At 37.1% G+C, this 20260-nt stretch overlaps 1 protein-coding gene across 3 annotated transcripts in view; it reads left to right on the top strand.

Moving 5' to 3' along the window:
* The window catches only part of RNGTT (RNA guanylyltransferase and 5'-phosphatase), a 192475-nt gene that overhangs the window by 120530 nt on the left and 51685 nt on the right, over positions 1–20260 (top strand). For all 3 annotated transcript variants that reach the window (XR_012041408.1, XM_072855446.1, XM_072855448.1), the window contains one exon: positions 7524–7624. Coding sequence is in view for 2 of the 3 variants with exons in the window: in XM_072855446.1 (XP_072711547.1) it covers positions 7524–7624 (101 nt within the window). In the remaining variant the exon portion in view is untranslated. The remainder of the gene's footprint in view (positions 1–7523; positions 7625–20260) is intronic.

The raw sequence follows: 20260 nt of genomic DNA, 5'->3' as shown, positions 1-20260 counted from the left end.
TACTAAGCAGCAAAGTCTACCCCATGTGAAAGCAGTTGTTTGGAGTCAACCTTTATCCTCATTATGGGCCGCTAACACCCCCATTGCCCAGGCTTTCAGCTTTCTGCTGAACCACCCATTGAATGCAAACGCTGAGGAGACACATAGCTTCAGGCAAAACCAAAACCTGTGTGGGAGGAATATCTGCAACTAACAAGAAATGTGTCAGCAAAAGTTCAGATAACAGAACTTTGTTCTCTGAGGGCCAGCCTTTCTCTTGACCTGTAGGGAGAGGAAAAGACTTGCCCCCTCTATGGGCAACTGTGGAGGAAGGGGGCAACTAGACTTAGTACTTTTGGGACAGGTCAGGGGATTGGGGTTCAACACGACCAGCAACCCATCAGTTTGCCCTGCAGTGCTGAAGTGGCCCATCAGGGTCTAACAAAAAAAGCCCTACCTGTGGCTTGAGTGGACCCACTTGAGCTTATGGAGTTGAGTATAAGGTTAGGAATCGATGAGATTCAGCAGCCTAAGAGGGACGCCAGAGGATGTGCTTTCTGTTGGGCTGTCTTCAGTGATGATTCTGCATCCAGGGGGTGGAGTTTTAGGTTCATTATTGTGCTTTTGCCTGAAGTTCAAGATCTCCGTAATAGGGGTACATTTGCCATGCTACTGACATATCTGTTGTCCCTGGCCTTCATCCTCTTGAGCTAAGGTGATATTGATTGAAAGTGCTCTTGTACACTGCAGCACTCCTGAGGTTAGTAACGTCTTGATTCTGCCGGTTATTCTGCTGCTGGAGAAGCTCTTGATCCACTAGTACAGGCTGTCAAGTACCAACTAGCCAAGCTCAATCTTCTAGGAGACTGAGGTGGTTGACATTGCTATTGGGAGAAGCCCCGACTGGAATGGAAGGTTGTGAAAAAGAAAGGAATGATGAAGAGAAAGGGGCTGGGGTTCTGCCAGGAGAGGATGGCCACAGAAAGTAGGGCATTTATAATAATAATAACAACAATAATAATAACAACAATAATAATAACAACAATAATAATAACAACAATAATAATAACAACAATAATAATAACAACAATAATAATATTAATAATAATAATAATAAATAGAAGGAAAGGTGGGTAGATGCTGAGTGAGTAGCAGAGTTGTAAAAATTTGAGGGCTGGGGGTTCATAGCCAACCTGAAGGCACTGACACTGTTATTTCTTTAAAGTAGCATTTCAGGATGTTGCAGGATATCTTCACAGCTCAGGTTCATCTGTGCTAGGTAGGTGCTAGGTAGCATTGCAATGGTACAGTCTTTGTGTTGGACTCTAGTGTCCATACTGTGGGATAAAGTGCATTAGGTGTGTCCCTGAAGTGAAACTGCAAGTTTGGTTTTATGTAAATGGAATCCAGTTTGCATGTGCCAGAGCTGCCCAGCTATCTCAACTAACGTGTACTAAGTAGGAACAACTAGGGGATTTGCTTTGAAAGTACATTACTTTTGCAAACTAAAATGCTCATGTAAGTGCACCCAATATGGCTGCTAAAAGAACAAGCATCCAAAGAGAGATTGCAGCTTTGTAGAATAATTTAGGTTGGAAGGGACTTCAGGAGGTCATCTAGTCCAATCCTTTAAAGCTATTTGAGATAGTTTCTGATTTGTCAATGTGCATTTTTGGTGTGGAGTTCTAATTTCTGTGGTTAGACTAGGTTGAAAGGTTTCAGACTGAAGCATGAACTTTGCATTTGAGATGATATGGGACCTGATATGTTTTAGAAGTAGTCATGTACATGCATATTTGTCGGGGGGTGGTGGTGAGGATATCATTGCTATGAATGCTATATTTAAAATGCTAGGGAGTAGTTTGATCTCAGACAGATTGCTTCACATTTTGTTTTGGAATTAGAATATAGAATAACTTCAGGCAGAACAGGTCTGCAGTATGCAATGATTCATCTAAGGTGAAGTTTTCCCATACTTGACAAGCAGAATTCTTGTTTGGCTCCAGCTCATGTTTAAAGAAATTGTTTTAGCACTTAGCATTCAAACTCAAGAACTTACTACTGCTGCATCGTGTGTATGAACTCACTCGTTACAAAAATGAATCTCCTTCTCAGGGATTATTAATGTGGCCTTTGGTTGAATTCTCATTTTAAGCTAAATTTCTGTGAATTTCTGTCTTTTGTGGTAACAGAAGTAGTCTTGGGGCTGTATAACTTGTTCTTGATATGAGCTTTGAAGTCTTATTGCTTATCTAAGCCTTTGTAACTGTTTCAGAAAGGTACAGGTAAATTACCTTTTACCTTTACCAGGTGCTCAGTGTTAACAAATCTGTTGTGAAGTGAGAACAGTGTTATTTGACAATGGTCAAAACTAAGTATAATAGTCAAAAGTGGTTTTTTATTGCCATTGCTTTCTAGGCAAGATCTCTTTGGCTAACTTGAAGTGTGGTAGAGATAACTTTTCCTCAGGTTTTTTTATTAATACGTCAAACAGTTTAGCTGAGGCTTGTTTCACACTGAGCTGGTTCTAGAGGTAAAGACAAGAAAGATAACTCCATCTTAAAGAACAAATCCTCCCCCACTCCCCTTCAAGTAAGCCAGCCAATTAATTTTATAATTAAACTTGAGTCAAAATTGTGGATCCAGCAGTGCAATTGCAGGTATGCAGATATATCCTGTCAAAACATTGCTTTTCATTACTGATCTTGGAATAGTTGTTCCTGTCTGTTGTGAAGTTGGTTTCTTACTGACTTTTAGGAGGGTGTAACTTGTCAGTCTTGGAAAAAGAGTCTGAAAAAATCCTGTAGTAGATCCTACGTGGAATATATACATTGGTGCCTAAACATGTGAGGGTAGAAAATACAATGCCAATTAAAAAAAGTGAGGGTAGGGGTAGGTGTCATGGAAGATCAGAGAAGAAGTAAGGCCTGTAAGCTTGATGTCTGTACTGGACAGAGGAGTAGAAACTATAATAAGGAATACAGTAGTTCATACCTGGGTAAACATGATATAGTTGGGGAAAATTACATGCCTTTTTGAAAGGAAGGTTATGCCTCTGCAACCAAGAGATCAAAAATCATTTGAGTAGGATTGTATGGTATTTCCTGTTAAGACTTCCAGAAAGCTTCTGTCAAAGTTTTTAACAAACTCTTGAAGAAACTAAAGCAGATGTAAAGACTATCTTGCACAGATAAATAATTGGTTAAAAAGTAGGAGTCAAGGGATGGGGTACTGTTCAGTCCTCACCAGGGAGGGGAGTCACCTCTACTGTGCATAAGAAAGCTGGAGAAACGGGATGAACCGTAAAGTGGTGTTTTCTTGCTGGATCAGCAAGGGCTGGTGCTAAATGTGGAGAATTATAGTAAGCCCTTACAAGATTGGGTGGCTGAGTGATAAAACAGCACATAAACTTCTGTGTAGATAAATGTAGAATAATGTACGTGCAGAAAAAATTTGTAACTGCACACGTAAAATGATAGCCTCTGAGTTGAGTGTATTTCCATGCATATAGAAGCATGTGAAACTAAGTAGCATAGAAGCAATGGGGTTTGATTGTTCAGCATCTCTCTTAAAATGAGCCCTAGGGAGTGCAAGTCTTTGAAACCAACAAAAGCTGGTTCAAAATAAACAAAAGGTGGTGGTTTTTCTTGCAGTGTAGTCAGGCTGTGTGTGAAACACCGTGCTGCGGGCTTTTACAGCTGGTAGAGGTTTGCATGGTGTTACTGGGGAGCTAGACAAGCTCATGCAGGGGAAACTGAAAATCACTAAATATGTAGGAATCACATTTGAATCACATCCGCGTCAGGAATTCTCCAAGCTTGAAAATGGATAGTCTCTCAGAGAGTAGTAGTAGAAAATATCATATATGATTGCCCTGTTTTTAACCTTCTCTGAGCACATGCTGTTGGCTGTTGTCAGCGTCAGGATGCTAGAGCTCTAGCGAGGCCATTCTTGGGTTGTTATATAGATCGGATGCAGCTCTTCCTCAGGATTTCAGTGCCGTGACTCAGAGAGGTTGGTTCATATCTTTCATGTCAATAAGAATTCATTTTCTAAAGGAGCGTCTAGCGCTTTCAGGGTTTACGTTCCAGGCAGAAGTAAATAGAAATAGGACAGAGTCTGCAATCCTGAAAGAAGCCTTTGGTCCTCCCTTAAAGGCCTTTGAATTTTCTCACATTGCTCAGAAGAAATCTTGGTCTTTAGTTTTCAAGATGGGGTATGTTTCAATGCTGTTATCTGTTGCTCCAGAAAGTAAGGCTCCTCTTTATGGTTGGGAGGAAATATTTAGTACTCGTGAATGCAGGAACAGTCCAAATTTACCTTTTGGACACAAAATATGGGTGGTTTTTGATTGAGACTGGTATTTCTGTACAAAAGAGAAAATTTCCTTTGTCTTGAACACTATTAGCCTCTCTTTATCTTCTCTTTAAAGGAATTATATGTAAAAGGATGGTTTGGAGCCATATATTAAACCAGCTGAGATTGTTTTCTAAAGTCAGTTAGACTGGATCTGGTCTTAATAGCTCATAAGGTCTCAAAAATATGATCTACTGCTTAAAAATAAATTGATTACTTGAGTATATATTAATAAATCCATCATTGTAAACACTCCAGTAATCTTGCTTAGAAGATTATTGCAAGTCAATAAATTAGAAGCCATGCCACACAGAGGCTAAGATTTTAGGGTTTATGTATGATTGACAAATGTCACTTTTATGGAATGGTTGAAGACCTCAATCGTGCTAAAAGACCAAAGAGCAACCATTAAGATGAATCTTCTGTTCCATACAGCAAAATCCACACCTGTTCTAACATCTTCAGCTACTCAGTTCTAGCCGATGTTCCTTCATATCTACTGTAGCAGTTGTTTAATAAATTAAATTTTCACTGTCTGTGGAGAAATTTGTCACAAACAGAAGTGTTCGCAATAGTTCTTCTTTGAACTAAGTAGTAAATACCTAGTAGCGGTAATTGTCTTTGGCCAAATTAGAAACTGCAGATGAGAGAGCGTGCCACAAATAAAGTCTTTGCGAACACTGTATTTTGTCCTATTATTCCTGGGACATACTTTATTAATAACAGTTATATAGAATTTAATTCCATATTTTTTCTGTATCAGGTGTAAGTACAAGAAAATGGCAGGAAAAGTTAACTGAAAAAGAAATTTCAGTGCCATCTACCTTTATCATAATTCTCACATTCAATGCACACAACCAGTTGAATATATACTAAACTAATAAATACTTTCTATAAAATTGAATGTAAGTACTTCAAAATATATTTAAATACATAATCTGCATATAAAATTATATATATAATGATGATCTGAAAAGCTTAAATGCTTTACTGAGCATCATATTTTGTATATTCTGTTTTATCTATTTAGTATCAGTTAGTATGTATGGCATGAGTCCTTAAATGTTTTTAACACCATACTGCATGATAGCAGATTTTTGCTTTGGGAAAGTAGAGGAAAGAACTAAGGAGCAAGATAAATTTGATTACTATAAAAATTTAAAGATGAGATCATTGGAATTTTAAGATATTTCTGGGGAATGGAAAAGAGCCAGAGAAATGAGGGAGGGAATAGCAGGATGGTGGCAACTAAAGGAATATTTCTTTACCGCTGAAAGATTTTCTGGTTTTCGTAAATTGCTTAAACAATACCTTTCTAAATCGTGTTTTGGAAAGGTGTACAGGCAACCAATTTTCTTTAAATATCTGCTGATGTTACAGCACAGAAATCATATGAAGGAAAAATAAGGTGGGAAGAGAAGAAAGAAAGAAACATACTTTCATAACTTTACTACCACACTGTATCTTACTAGTTTTCTGATTCGAGTGAAACGAGGATGTTTGATTTGATTTGGCAAGAGTTCCACATGTGAGTGACCATTGAAGAAAGTTGCTTTCCAAGGGAGAATTTTCAACTAGAACATAGCTGGGAAGGAATAAAATAAAAGATGTGGAAGGGGAGCAGGCATAGATAAGAGGTGTCAGAAGCAGCTCCTGTATGTTGTCCTAAGGACAAGGATAAATGATTTAAATTTTATTCAGATGTTGAGGAGAAGATTGTGGAGAAATTCAGTGCAGAGCCGTGCGTGATTAGAATAGTAAGTTGGGCAGGTGACTCTAATACTGATGTTTGAGACGGATTTATAATGCCCTGAACAGGAACCAGAACAGAACGCCTGAAGCCATTGCTCTCAAACGATCTAAGGGCCATGATAAAAAAAGAAGAGATAATGCACTCTCGCCAGCGACGTTTCAATTCCAGAAGAAGCTTTTAGTAGTTTTTTTTTTTTGTCACATGTAGCAGAACTATGGCTAAAAATGTCTAGAGCTGGTTTGGGTTTCAGTTATGTGAAGCTTGCCTTTGCTTACCATCTAGCAAAAGTCACATACCATCTTTTCATCAAGAAATTATAGGCAACATACACTGCATTTGTTTTGGAAAGAATAACTTTCCATTCTTACATCAGAAAACAGAAGATTCTTAATTTGCTTTTGTCACTTTAGATCTAGAACTGTTAGGTTTATCATCAGTAGATTTTGCATTTTGCAAATGTTTAACACAGCATGGGTGCAATGTGATGCTAGTGATTGCTTTGTTACCAAAAGACACTGGACATTGTTGCGGTTTTTTTAGGTAAAATTGCATAAATTTTCTCATTGTGGATTAGTAAGTATCTAACAACTAAAAATTCTCATTCTGTGCATCTCCAAATTATTCTTTCACTTTTGCCCTATTTGTGTTAATTCTAATTTTCTTTATTGCCATGAAAGATACTCTAGTAAGGAAAGGGTTAGCAGGTTAGCTCTTGCTATTAGCTGAGGATGAACAAAATGGCAGCTTAGTAAACCGAAGCGGATGATAGAAGAGACCGTGAGAAACCAAAGCTCTAATTTAAGAGAAGATTGCTCCTTGCAACTTTTGGTTCAAGTGTGTACCCTTTCTCTTAAGCAACAGATGTTCTCTTATATGTGTTCCTGTATGTCATGATGTTCTTTAATCTTTCCATAAGTTAAATTCCTTTGGTTTGAAAGAACATGTTTCTGATGGGCCTTTCTGATTGTTGGCAGTATGGTGACTGCTGGCTTTTTCATGTTGTGTCAGCCAATAGCATGGATAACAAAAATATTGTTCATAAAATTGTTCAAAAATGTTGAGATTATTTTAAATTTATCTTTTATGTATGTCCTATCAATGTTTTCATTTGTTTCTGTGCTGTCTTATTTTCTTTCTTGAAAATTTCCATTAGCCAGAGAGAGATAATGAAATATGCTAATTTTTATTTCCATTCTCAGCTTTTTATTATATGTAATGGCTTGGCTACAGTGCTAAGCAGTTTTAAAAGGGAGCAGCAAATAAAATAGTGAAGCACAACTACCTCCGTGGTAATGGAATTCATTGTTTCAGTCACTAAGTATTGTAATTCGTTAGCGATGGCTAATATGGTCTGAAATGCTGAATGTAGTCTGAATGCTTTTAAAACCAGTGAAAACCAATAAGCATAATTAAACTGCTTTTTAATTTGCTTCAGAAATACAAGCCTGGTCGATGTGATGATATTTTGAAATGGAAGCCACCCAGCCTGAACTCTGTTGATTTTCGTCTAAAGATAACAAGAATTGGTGGAGAGGGGTATGTAATACCTTCCCTTTTTAAATGTGTAACACTCATGTGAATATCCCTTAGCAGTTAATCTCTCCTCTGATATTTCTTGACACTTCCTGGGGCGAAGTCTTTCTTTATTCTGTAGACTTTGTTCATTGAAAATGTAGGCAACTGTTGTAATCAGTGTTGTACAGAAAACAATGGCAGATGTTTATAATGTAAATTTACTCATTCTTAAATTAAGTTTCATAAAATTTCTAAAAAAAGTCCAGTTTGGATTTGGCACTACCCCTTATGTTTTTAGAAAGTAGGCAGGCTGTATAACCTTAAGTTCTTATAAAAAATAGCTATTTTCCATTGGTTTTATGCAAAATAATAACAACGTAAGCTTTCTTCCATTTTAGAATTCTGCACAATGGCAAACGGCACTTGTTTTCTTAGAGAAAAAAAAACTTGACATTTTTAGTCGATAGGTATTCTTCAATATTGTCTTTAAAACCATTAAAATCTTAATCAGAAACAGTGAGTTCTAATGGCAGAAGACATGTAAATCTTGACATTACATGAGTTCTACATACTACTTGCCTAGTTCAGTCACTGCACATATTAAATAGGGACAATTTCCATGTTCAGTTGTGGCAGGGAGGGGAAGGGGAAGATTGAGTCACTAGATTAAAGCTTGCTTTGGAAAAGGTTTTGTTTAAAATGAAGTTAATTGATTTTTAGGTTGCTTAATGTTTTAACATCTGGAACTCATTTCAACTGACAGTTTGAAATACTGACATTCAGCTTTTCTTTTTCCTGGTGCCACAGGCAACTCAATACAGTTAAACAATTAATATTGCTTATGTATTCCAGAGTGCTAATAATGGCCCATCTAACTTTTAGACATTTGCATGTCATGTTAATGAATATATTTGGTGAATAGAGAGTATCTTAAGGATATGGGGTTTATTCTGCAAAATGTACTCAACTGCTAACTTCTGAGCATTTCATGAGGTCAGAATTATCTATTGAGATTTTTGTGTTTGAAAATGCAATATGAAGTCCTCAGTAACAACATAGCTATTTCAGAGAACATACAGGAATATTTTAAGTTTGACTTCAGAGAATCAGCTCATTATAAACATTTCATGTTTGTTTGGCTTTTATTTTAAGTCACAGAACAGTGTCATATGAAAGATTTTTGTAAAAAAAAAAAATAATTAAAAATTACCCATTATTTGATAGGAAGGTTATTTTTATTATGGTATTCTATGACTTCTGGAGTTTATAAATATACAGTAGTAGCTTGTGATTCAGAAGCAAAACACAATAGATTTTTCATTTCACATTAAAAAGGAGCACTCGCTTGATTAGTTATCACTGATTTTAAATAGAAAACTGTCAGTGCTATTGTGTTACGTTTAATATATTACAGCATAGATTATTTGATCAGAACATGAAAAGGTTATAAAATATGAGCCAGCAAAAAACTACTTCTAAAAAGTTGGGCAGTTAGTAGCAAGTTATTGAGGAATGGCTGATCCATTGTGGAATTGGAGACACTTTCTAACATTTAGAAAAGTTCTATCATGTTTCACCTATGTGAAAAGAAGTGCATTGCTCATATTGTGGAAATCGTTATGTGAATTAGTCTGTAAGTACTGTAATACTTAAATATGTTAATGTTTATGTTCCTCTCAAATGCATAAGAAAAACATAATCCTAGAAATTTGACATTTGATAAATAAAGTACAATTCTTCCAGATATGTTTTACTTAATCTCACATAACAGTTGACTGCTATTAGTAACATAAGTGCATTCATCCAACAAAAAGAAAAGTTAATGAAGTACTGGGTGGAAAATAATAATTTGCTATTTTTGGAAGAGAGGAGGTATTTATGTTAAGTAATGACCTATGAAACAGTAGCTTCTGCCCAGTTAAACACAAACAATGAACGAAATACTCCAGGTTTAACTGCTTCACTTGTTAATTTGAGTATCCAATTTATCGCTTGGTAAAATCTGAACTCATTTGAGGAAACATCAGAATTATACTGATTTTGAAGTTGTTGACAGGAGTTTTAAAAGAAGCATCTTTAATTTTAGACTGTAAAAAGGCAGTTCCTGAGTTCTGAGCACTACCATAATAAAATGGTTGATCTGTGATATAACTAAAAATTCTGTTTTGATGAACTGAATGTCTTGCTACTGGCAATTCTAACATGACAACATTAGGCTTCCTGCCTCCCCCCACCCCACTGAGATTAGAAGCAAGCATTGATATTGGTTTCAACCTTTTAGGTAGAAAAAGTTTTCTTCTTCAGTAATCTGAAGAGAAATCTGGCATGCATTTGACAGCAGAGTAATACAGATGTGGTTAAAGTACTGTTATAGAATTTGTGTGGTGTTTTGGTACAGTTAAGCAATAATATTTATGGAAATAGAAGGTATGCCTTTGTATTGATCTCTTACTGACAAATGAGGAGCCAAAGTCAAAGTATTGATCTCAAATACTTGACAGCTTGAAACAATGAGAATGGGGATTGTCTGTAATTTCCAAGTCCTCTGTTCTGATTTACAGGCTCATCTTTAAATCTTGAAATACAGACATAGCTAAACCTGTGCTACAAGTGGGTGTGATCTTATCACAGTTTACAGCCTAGCCAGTAGTGATACAGGCTGAACCTGTATCGCAAAAGTCCAGCCATACAGCCCTTGTAATTATAGTTCCCTGTTCACTTAAATAGTGAAAAAAGCATATAGGAGCATTATTTATTCAGTAGCATGAGATTAGAGCGCTGTCAGCTGTTGGACACGTCTTTTGGATAGCATATGTAATTGAGATCCTGAACAATTGTAAACAATATTGTGCATTTTTCATATAAATAAAGGAGTTACCTCTAGGGAGTTTGCCAGATTTTAGTCAGTATGATTATCTCCCATCTACCTAAAATTCCCCTGTGTTTTCAGTTGTGCTTTTCCATCCATAGATCAGTCTGCACTAGTAATGTTAACTGTAAAATAGCTGCTGCGTTTCACCCCAGATGTAGTTCAGTTACAGATGAATAACCAATTGTTTTTATCTAGGGCTCAGTTCTTTCACTATTCATATCGGAAGGAGTTTTGCCATTGAATTAAAAAGAAGGACTGGGCTTATGATCTATGAAGTACTTTTAGAATAAGCTTCCCTATAAAGATGAAGACTGCATAACAAAGAATAAACATAAAGAAAAAAGATACTATTGCATCCCAAAGAAAGGCAGGGTTTCTCTAACCTCAGTGACCTAATCCTGACACTCCTGTTCAGTGCGCATATTTGAAATAAATTGCATTATTGCATCTTAGTGAGTTACAGTTTATCAGCTGAGCCATGGTAATTGTCCTGTGTACTGTCATAGTCCAGTCTGTCCAAGCATCAGGATGATGGTTAGATTAACTCTTATGTTGTGTTACCAAGAATGCCAGCTTATGCTCTCTCTCAATCTCTTCTCATCACATCAATACAGTTACTTTTATTTAAAAAAATAAAAACAAACAAACAATAAACCAAACCAACAACTTATTAAATCAGCTAAGCGAGAGAGTACTTCATTGTTTATCTCTGGTGAAACACAGCAGTTGAACTGAAAAGCCCTCACGTTACGTGTGCTTTAAAAAGGTAGACTCCCTTCCCAGCACTTCTCTATCATTTCAGGTTTACTAAGATAATGGTCTCATATCCGCAATGCAAAGTGGACCCCTTTGATCATATAACAGTACCTTGTATTTTTCCTAAATTATTATGATACTCAGAGAGAATAAAATAACAGGGACCTGAGCACATCAACTGCATTTCCAAATGACCTACAAGTTAAACGACCTTGTCAGAAGAGAATGTGGAAGATATTTAATTGCTGTGTGAAATATCTCAGTTATATTACAGAGAAGGCTCTTTTTAAACAGTAGAGGTGCTTGTTCCCAAAATGTCTGACTCTAAGAATATTTCTTAAAAAAAAAAAAAAAACCACAAACCCCAAACCAACTCTGAGCCTTATTTAAATATCACAAATATCAACTGAAAATGTCTGCATAGTGCCAGATCTGCGGTAGCTTCCAAAACCAGAATTTCTTAAATGTCCATGCTTCCTTTTACAGTTTTTTAATTAGCCTGTGCAAGTCCCTTCATTTTATCTGAATCAGACATTCTAAAATCAAATTACAGGCAAGGCTTTGGTTTTATTGGATTTGAATGAATATCTTACTGGGTCAATTTAATACCTTTTCAAATCACAGAATAATATAAATTTTATATAGAACCTTGAAGTATTGGAAAGAATCAAGAATTTCACTCATCTTCTAAGAGATAAATAGTAATAAAGGCTTGTTTCTTTAAAAAAAAGTTAGTAATCTGAAGTAGACATGAACTCTTTGTTAGTAGCAAGTCTATAGTGGTTTTTTATTATATCCATGATTAAGTAGATGACATGGGGGAAAAAACCAAACAAACAGTGTTTAGGCAAAGCTCTGTTTAGCTTGGACATTGTCAAGTAATAAATAATGGGAGATAAAGTACAATACATTCGGGGACAGCAGGGGCTTAAAATCTTGACAGCAGGGGCTTAAAATCTCGGATGCATTGGTAATTACAAATCAACAACCAGATATAGAATTCATGACTACAGGCAAGTTAATATTTTCCTTTTGTTAGATGTGATGTTGTACTTTTTCTTCCATAAATTAGAAAGAGCTGCTGGGGGCTAGGAGGGAAGAAGCTGCAAATGGTTCAAAATAACCATGATGTTCTTGATTTGCTGTCATATAGCTATGTTGTCTGTCACAGGGTGGCTTATCCATTTTATAAGCTAGTCTTCCTCACTCTTCTGCTTTGAAAAAAAAATTGGTAACTGGCTGAAAAATCATGAAAGTTAATTGAATCAGCTAAGATCTGCAGAACTGACGTGATAGTTTGTTTGGCCTGTGTTTTGTTGCTCCCTCCTCTCTTTCCGTTCCCCCTTTTATGTGATTCATAAATTGTCAGTTTGGGCTGTGAGCTCTTCTCACCTGTTGGCAGAATGCCCCTTATCAAAGAGCACAAACTTGTTTTTACGTGTGTCATCCATCACAGAAAGGGACCTTTACAAATAGTACCCTGGTGATAAATATAATAATCCCATATTCCTCTAGCCTCCAAAGATCACAGTCAATATTGGGGCTGCATTGCTGTTGAGTGCGGTGGAGTTATGAGGCAGAATGCAGATGATGTCGCACAGCAATTATGGCACAAATAAGGACAAGATGTTGCAAATAGATGCGAAGATGCACAGTGTTGGGATGACAGCAGGAGGAGTGCAGGTTTGAATATATTAACTGCATTTAGGGCTGTACTCTTGTTAAAGGAAGCGTGTGCTTCGAAGTTGCTTACTTTTCATGGAATGTAAGAGCTGCAAATGAAAGTAAAGGAGTAATTTGTTTAGGTATTACCTTCAGGCATTCAGCTGTTACCACAGTAGGTCTTACTAGTTCTGAAGAACTGTAGCAGCAGCGTTGTGCAAACTGATCGAGAGAGGATGTTATGTGTAGGAAGAACAGCGTGGTGGCATGGGAAGGGAAAGCACAAATATTACCATGGTAGAAATTGGCATGCACAACTGCCACCATTGGCATTGCAATGGAAACTAGCAGATATACATTTTACCTAGGTACTATGCTGTAAGTATTTATGTGATAATGCTTATGTGAGGATATTTAAAATCTATTCGTAACACTTCAGTTTTTAAAAACTATTTTCAAAGTAAGGCTTTGAATCTAACTTCTATTTATACTCTGGTACACTGAACATAATGTTGTACCTTCCACAACTAATACTCAGGATGCTCTTGGAATTTCTAATGTTGGATTTCAAAAATGAACTCAGCCTCATCTTTTTATATGTTCAAGTGGCAGCCTTGGGCAATCTCCATCTGTCAGATAATTATTCTACTTTAGCTACTCATTTCTCCAGATTTTTAAAAGCTTTGCCTCATGTCATCCTAAAGTTATCTATATGCTTGCAAAATGGAATGTAAATGTAGCCTTGTACGTTTTATAGACCCTGTTCCTTTTTCTTGAACTAGCTGCCGCCTTAAAGCAGTCTTTCCAGTTGCTCGTCAGCTATCATAACGATTATCCACTCTGTTAAAGATCCATTTCTATCTGTAAGCAAGATCAAGAAAAGCTCCCAAATACGATATGCCTCTAAAATTTTCTTATCTCCCATGCACTTCTCTGTCCTCTATTTTACATTTGGATAGATATTTTGGCCATGTAGCTTAGATTTCTTGCTTCTTGTGAATATGGAAATTGAGGGCTGATGCCATCCCCAGCTAAACAACTGTAAGGTGGTAGAATCTGAGAGAGGAGTGAGAGAAGCAGGCAGTGAAGAAATGATCTTGGGCTTCAAGGGAAGCTGGCTTTGGCTTTTTCAAGGAACAGGTAGGTAGTATCCTATGGGAGGTCCCCTAAAGCGCAGAGAGGCCCAGGAGAGCTGGTTGCTCTTCAAGGACAGCCTCCTCAAAATGCACAAGGACATACTTTTCCAGTGTGCAAGAAGACAAGCAGGTACGGAGGTACGGCAGACAGCTGGCTTGCTTGAATGGGGAATTCCTGAGTCAACTCACCCAAAAAATGAAGTGTATGGAAAAGTAAACAGGAACAGGCCTCTGTGCAGAACATAAAAAGAGTGTTTGGGTGTAGAGGGAAGCACTGAGGAGAGCCAAAACTCAGCTGGAGTTGAAGATAAGTGAAGGACTTCTATAGATACCTTGATAACTAAAGGAAGACTAAAGAAAATGGTGTGCTACTGATGCAGCAGGAGATGTAGTGAGAAAAGGTACAAGGAGGGCTGAGGTACATGGTGCCGCCTTTGCTTTGGTCTTGACTGGCAAGGTCTACTCTCAGGTCTCTGAGGTCTCTGAACCTCGTGGTAGTGTGCAGGGAAATTAATTACTACCAACAGATGAGGAAGTTCAGGTTAGGGACTAGTTAAGCAAACTGGACCTCAGGGTACCGGAAGGCAAAGCTTTGGAACTGGGGCAGCAGTTAGCCCTTGCGGCAAAGACAGCCAGCTGATAACTGGGCTGCAGGTGGAGGGGATTATTCTTCACCTCTGTTCAGCATTTGGGAGACTGTGTCTGGAGTGCTGTGTCTAGTTTTGGGCTCCCCAGTATGAGAAAGACATTGATGCACTGGAGCAAGTCCAGTGGAGGACCACCAAGACAGGGAGGGGATTGGAGACCATGATACACAAAGAGAGGCTGAGAGAACTGGGTTTGTTCAGGCCGAGGAAGAGAAAGCTATGTAATACTTTATTGCTGCTTACCACTCCCTAACGGCAAGTTATAGAGAAGATGGAGCCAGGCCGCTCAGAGATGCGTGTTGAAAGAATGAAAACAAAGGGGACACACTGTAGAAGGATGGGAGGAGAAAGTGTGTCAGAAAGGTCAAACACTGTAGTAGGCTGGCAAGCTGTAGAGTATCCATCTTTGGAGATACTCAGAAGTTGACTGGATATGGCTGTGATATAACCTGATACAACCTGGAAGTTGACCCTGTCTTGAGCATGAGGCAGATGACAAGTAAAGGTCCTTTCCAATCAGAGTTATTCTGTGATTACCTGCAGATCAGATGTTAAATATTTTGCAAATAATATGGAACTGTTAGATATTTAATTACTAAATATTTTAAAACATTTTTGCTTTTCTTTCTTCATGCTTTCTTTACTGTACATAGAGATTTTTCAGAATACTTACTGTACCTGCATTTAATTTACAAACTGTGGGACTGTCCTTTTAGAGACAAAATAACAATAAAGAGGAATTTGCCATTGTTCTTTGTTATATGATGTAAAAGTTTGCCAGATGCATAATTTAAAAACTGTCTAATTTAAATAGGGAAAATGTTCATCTTCCTTTTGCTATAGCTTGAACAATAGATATGCTGCTCTCAGACCTACTGAAATTCAGTTGTGAATATATTTTTCTTTTGCACCAATATACATTAACTTTTTAAATTATAGGAGTTCTTAGGCAGTATTCTTGAACATCCTGTTCAAGGTGTTTTTAATGGATTTTATAAATTGATATGACCTTCTTTGAAATTCATTTTTGCATGTAGTAACTATTTGGTCTCCTTCAGACAAGGAGTATTTGCTAGATTTTGTGAGTATGCCATAAATGATACCTTAATTCAGAATATTTTTTCCTGCATTAATTGCCTACGGTATGAATTAATATTCAGTTGTTTGAGGTGTTTTTAGTTTGTTGTTTAGTGAGATTTTTATTGTCTGTTTTCTTGAGTTTACAGATTGGTACATTTAAAACCGTGTTTGGAAAAGAGCATTAGTATAGAATTATTAGAGATCTGAATGCTAGGTATTTTTCCATGGTGTTTGGAATTAAAGAAACATGTATTTAAGGAAAAAAAACTCAGCTCAGATGACTTCCTTGCATACTGTGGTATATTTCAAAGAAGAATAAAGCAAACTAAGAGGGGTAGAGGAGAACAAACAGACTGGACAGACAGATGTTGTAACTGTTTTGTACTTTTCACCAGTCTTATTCTGAACATTTTATTATTTAATTTTCTGATTTGCAAGTTTGGTATTATCACAAAAGAACAGATATAAGTACTAAATAATGAATATATTAAAGATTGAAATAATTCATGACAGTCATAACTCCAAGAGTGCCATTCAGTTTGCTTTGATACCATCAGAATTTTTTTAAATTGGTTTAGGAATTAGAAGCCCAGCTTTTTGTGTCTTCCTGAATTCACAAGTACTTTGGAATCAGCAAAACATGTCAACAAAATAAATGACCCTGATGCAGGTTGTTTGCATTTCTGCCATGACTCTGTTATCAATATGGTATGCATGCAACTGTGGGCTTCTGAAACACTGGGAGATTATCAGCGGTCTCACCCTCCCTGTTCAATAGCCAAGTAAAACTCTTGGTACATGCGCTTATCTTACAACCTCAGAGACATTAGAAAGTAAACCTACATAATTATTTTTTTAGAATAATTATCCAGTATCTCTGGTTTTGTAGGGATTCAAGTTGTGATGATTGATTAAAAAAATAAATAAAGTATATGATGGGGTTTTTTTAAATTAGCATTTTAAAGGACATTTGCATTCTGAGGAAATAAATTGGATTTTTAATATCTGTTACTTTAATGACTTAGGATCTACCATAGGCTTGGTAATTCACACTTGCCATCTTTTTGGCTAACACCCAGCTTGTAGGTTTTTTTTCTGGGAAAAGATGCTTATCCTATTGTAGAAACACATTAAAATCAGTGAGGCTATAGGTGCATGTATCTGTCTATGGGAGACCAATTTGCATAATCAAGGCCTGACGAGTCAATGGTAATGAAGAATCCGTGTTGTTATTTACCTAAGCAACAGCGAAAAGAACATAACTGCTAGGTATGGAGCTTGTGCACGTACTGCACTTTGACAGGGAATACCTAGTGCTTTGTAAAAAGCCTTTAATAGTTTTCAGTAGAGATTTGGTTCCACCTGACAACAGATGTAAGCATGTCATCCTAGTAGAGGATCTTAAAAATGCCAAAATTCCTTATTTTCATACACTTATGCTTGCTTGCTTTTTATGAAGCAGTCTTATGACAGTGAGCGTGAAGTACAAACGTGGCTTTGTACGGAAGTCTATTCTGAAATAAACTTCAAGGCTTTTATCTTAGACTCATGGAAGATATGTTCATGCACAGGGCCTACTTCATTTTTAGCATCATTGTATATTGAAAAATAAGCCTTTATTTTAACTTTGAAACCCAGTTTTCCAAGGCTGTAAGCTGCTTCAACTTCACATGAAATGAATCAGATTTTTTTATTTATATATACCTATATGCATATGTGTGTGTGTATACACACACAGATGACAGCTGCTGCTTTATGTTGTAAAATTAAAAACACAAACAAAAATGTAAAAGAATTTCCTTGGCTGTTATGAATCAAAACAAAACTCTTCTCTTTTCTTCCTTGTGTTTACATGTGGTAACCCTATCCTCCTTTTGTCATACTTCTTAATTTTAAAGATTATCCATTTTATTAAATCTGACTTTGCTATTTGCAGTTCTCAGCTCTTTCCATATATTTCTTAACTGGACATTCTCGACTTCTGAGATTCAACAAGGCTAAGTGCAAGGTCCTGCACTTGGGTCACAACAACCCCATGCAACGCTACAGTCCTGGGGAAGAGTGGCTGGAAAGCTGCCCAGCGGAAAAGGACCTGGGGGTGTTGGTCAACAGCCAGCTGAATATGAGCCAGCAGTGTGCCCAGGTGGCCAAGAAGGCCAACAGCATCCTGGCTTGTATCAAAAATAGTGTGGCCAGCAGGACTGGGGAAGTGATCGTGCCCCTGTACTCAGCACTGGTGAGGCCACACCTCGACTACTGTGTTCAGTTTTGGGCCCCTCACTACAAGAGAGACATTGAGGTGCTGGAGCGTGTCCAGAGAAGGGCAACAAAGCTGGTGAAGGGTCTGGAGCACAAGTCTGATGAGGAGCGGCTGAGGGAACTGGGGTTGTTTAGCCTGGAGAAGCGGAGGCTGAGGGGAGACCTCATTGCTCTCTACAACTACCTGAAAGGAGGCTGTAGTGAGGTGGGGGTCGGTCTCTTCTCCCAGGTAACAAGTGATAGGACAAGAGGAAATGGCCTCAAGTTGCACCAGGGGAGGGTTAGACTGGAAATTAGGAAATTTTACTTCACTGAAAGGGTTGTCAAGCATTGGAACAGGCTGCCCAGGGAAGTGGTTGAGTCACCATCCCTGGAAGTATTTAAAAGGAGTGTAGATGTGGTGCTTAGGGACATGGTATAGTGGTGGTCTTGGTAGTGTTAGGTTTACGGTTGGACTCGATGATCTTAAAGGTCTTTTCCAACCTAAATGATTCTATGATTCTCCTTTTTGTTATTTTTCTTGCTGCAGCAGTATGATTTTCAGTGCCTTGGTTTCATGGTTTTAAGCTAGATAACTAACTGGTTCTGCATGTGTCCTTTACCAACCAGTGTTCCATCACTGGCTTATGAATGGTAGAAAAGTTGTATATGACTAATAGAGAAACAAATACCAGCATGCTGCTCTGCTTTATTTGTATAAGCTGAATAATTTTTTAATTACCTACCTGCAAAATTTATATATGTGGATATACAAAAGCATGTGAAATATTGGGCGGTTTACAGACAATTCTAATTGTCTCTAAAATTGTTCTTGAAAGATTAAAAGCATCCTTATTCAAATGCTCGTCATCCTATCTATTGTCAGACCTCCCAGTCTCTGAGAGATAAGACAGGAAGAAGTTTCATGTTACACAGTTTTAACGAGGCCCCTATTACATACTCCCCCAAAGCATTGCATATATCTGTATCAGTTTTAAAGATGGGAAAAATGAAGTCTGAAGTGAAAACTCGCTCAGGGCAGCATGGTGTGTTAGTAAGAAAAGGACAGTCCTCAGCTGTACCCAGCAGATGGCATTTTTCTCCCTTAAAACAACCAATTTTTTTCAAAGCTATAATCTTTGGCTATTTTCATACTTAAAAATAAAGCCTTTTTTCACAAAGTATTAAAAGATTGCACCGTGAGCAAATATTTATCAGTAGATTATAAATTAAATATAATGTGTGTACCTCTAATTACAGGATAGAGAAGATTGTAATGAGGAGAGTGAAATGGGATAGTGAACTTGATTATTTTTTTTTTTTCTCTCTCAAGTCTGCATATCAAAACCATCATCTCTCACAGATGTTTATAAAAGCACTTCACTCTTTTAGTGAATGTTAAAGCATCAAATCTCAAATGCTCAAGTTTTTAATCTTTTTACTCAGGAGTACAAAATTCTGCTTGAAAGTGGATGTTCCATGGTAGGAAATCACTGGATTTGGAGAGTAGAGCAGGATAGATGGACTCAGAAGTGAATTGGATATCTCCTAATGAAGGCTCTGAACTATTCTCTCCCCTCCAGAAGGGAAAATTCACTATGGGCACGGTTAACCCTTCTCAGCTAATGTATTAATAACATTTCTGACTTCTTAATTTGTGATGATAATGATCTGTACGCAGTTCTGATTCAGGACTCGCTGTTGTTCATTCTGCTGTCATTCAAGAAGAGAAGCAGAAATGACTCTCAGGTCTCACTGAGCAAGATGTTTGTGCTTAGTCTTCTGCACAGTACTCACTTTAATAAAAATCCTCACGCGTTACTTATGTGTTAAGAAAATTGTGTTTTGAAAGATGAATTGGTATCATGATAAACTAGAATAATGTTTTGGTTTTAGAAGAGACAGTGGTACGGCATGCAAATGCTTTCTTCCATCTGAGATAGGTCATAAATACAGCTTGTTTTAACAGCAGAAGTATTAAGCTTCAGTTATTTGAATTGTCACTAAAACTAGATAATCAAAACCAGTCTTTTTCCTCTTTTACTCAGCCTTATAATAGGATATAATGAATGGTTTCTGCATGAACAGTGATAATTTCTGTGTTGTTTACCTTAGTTTTCTTTTACATTAAAAATAAGAGGAAGCTATTACACAACTTAACTTTTTTTTACGTGTATTGTATGCCAGTTGTTTCTTTGTAATATTCAGAGACGTGCACTATGGAGGAATTTTCCAAGTGTCTTCTGAAGATGATATCCTGCCTTTT

This window comes from Ciconia boyciana, chromosome 3, assembly GCF_034638445.1.
Source record: "Ciconia boyciana chromosome 3, ASM3463844v1, whole genome shotgun sequence".
NCBI lineage: Eukaryota > Metazoa > Chordata > Aves > Ciconiiformes > Ciconiidae > Ciconia > Ciconia boyciana.
Note: the sequence above shows the minus strand (reverse complement) of the source record. Positions and strands in the feature narration are given on the sequence as shown.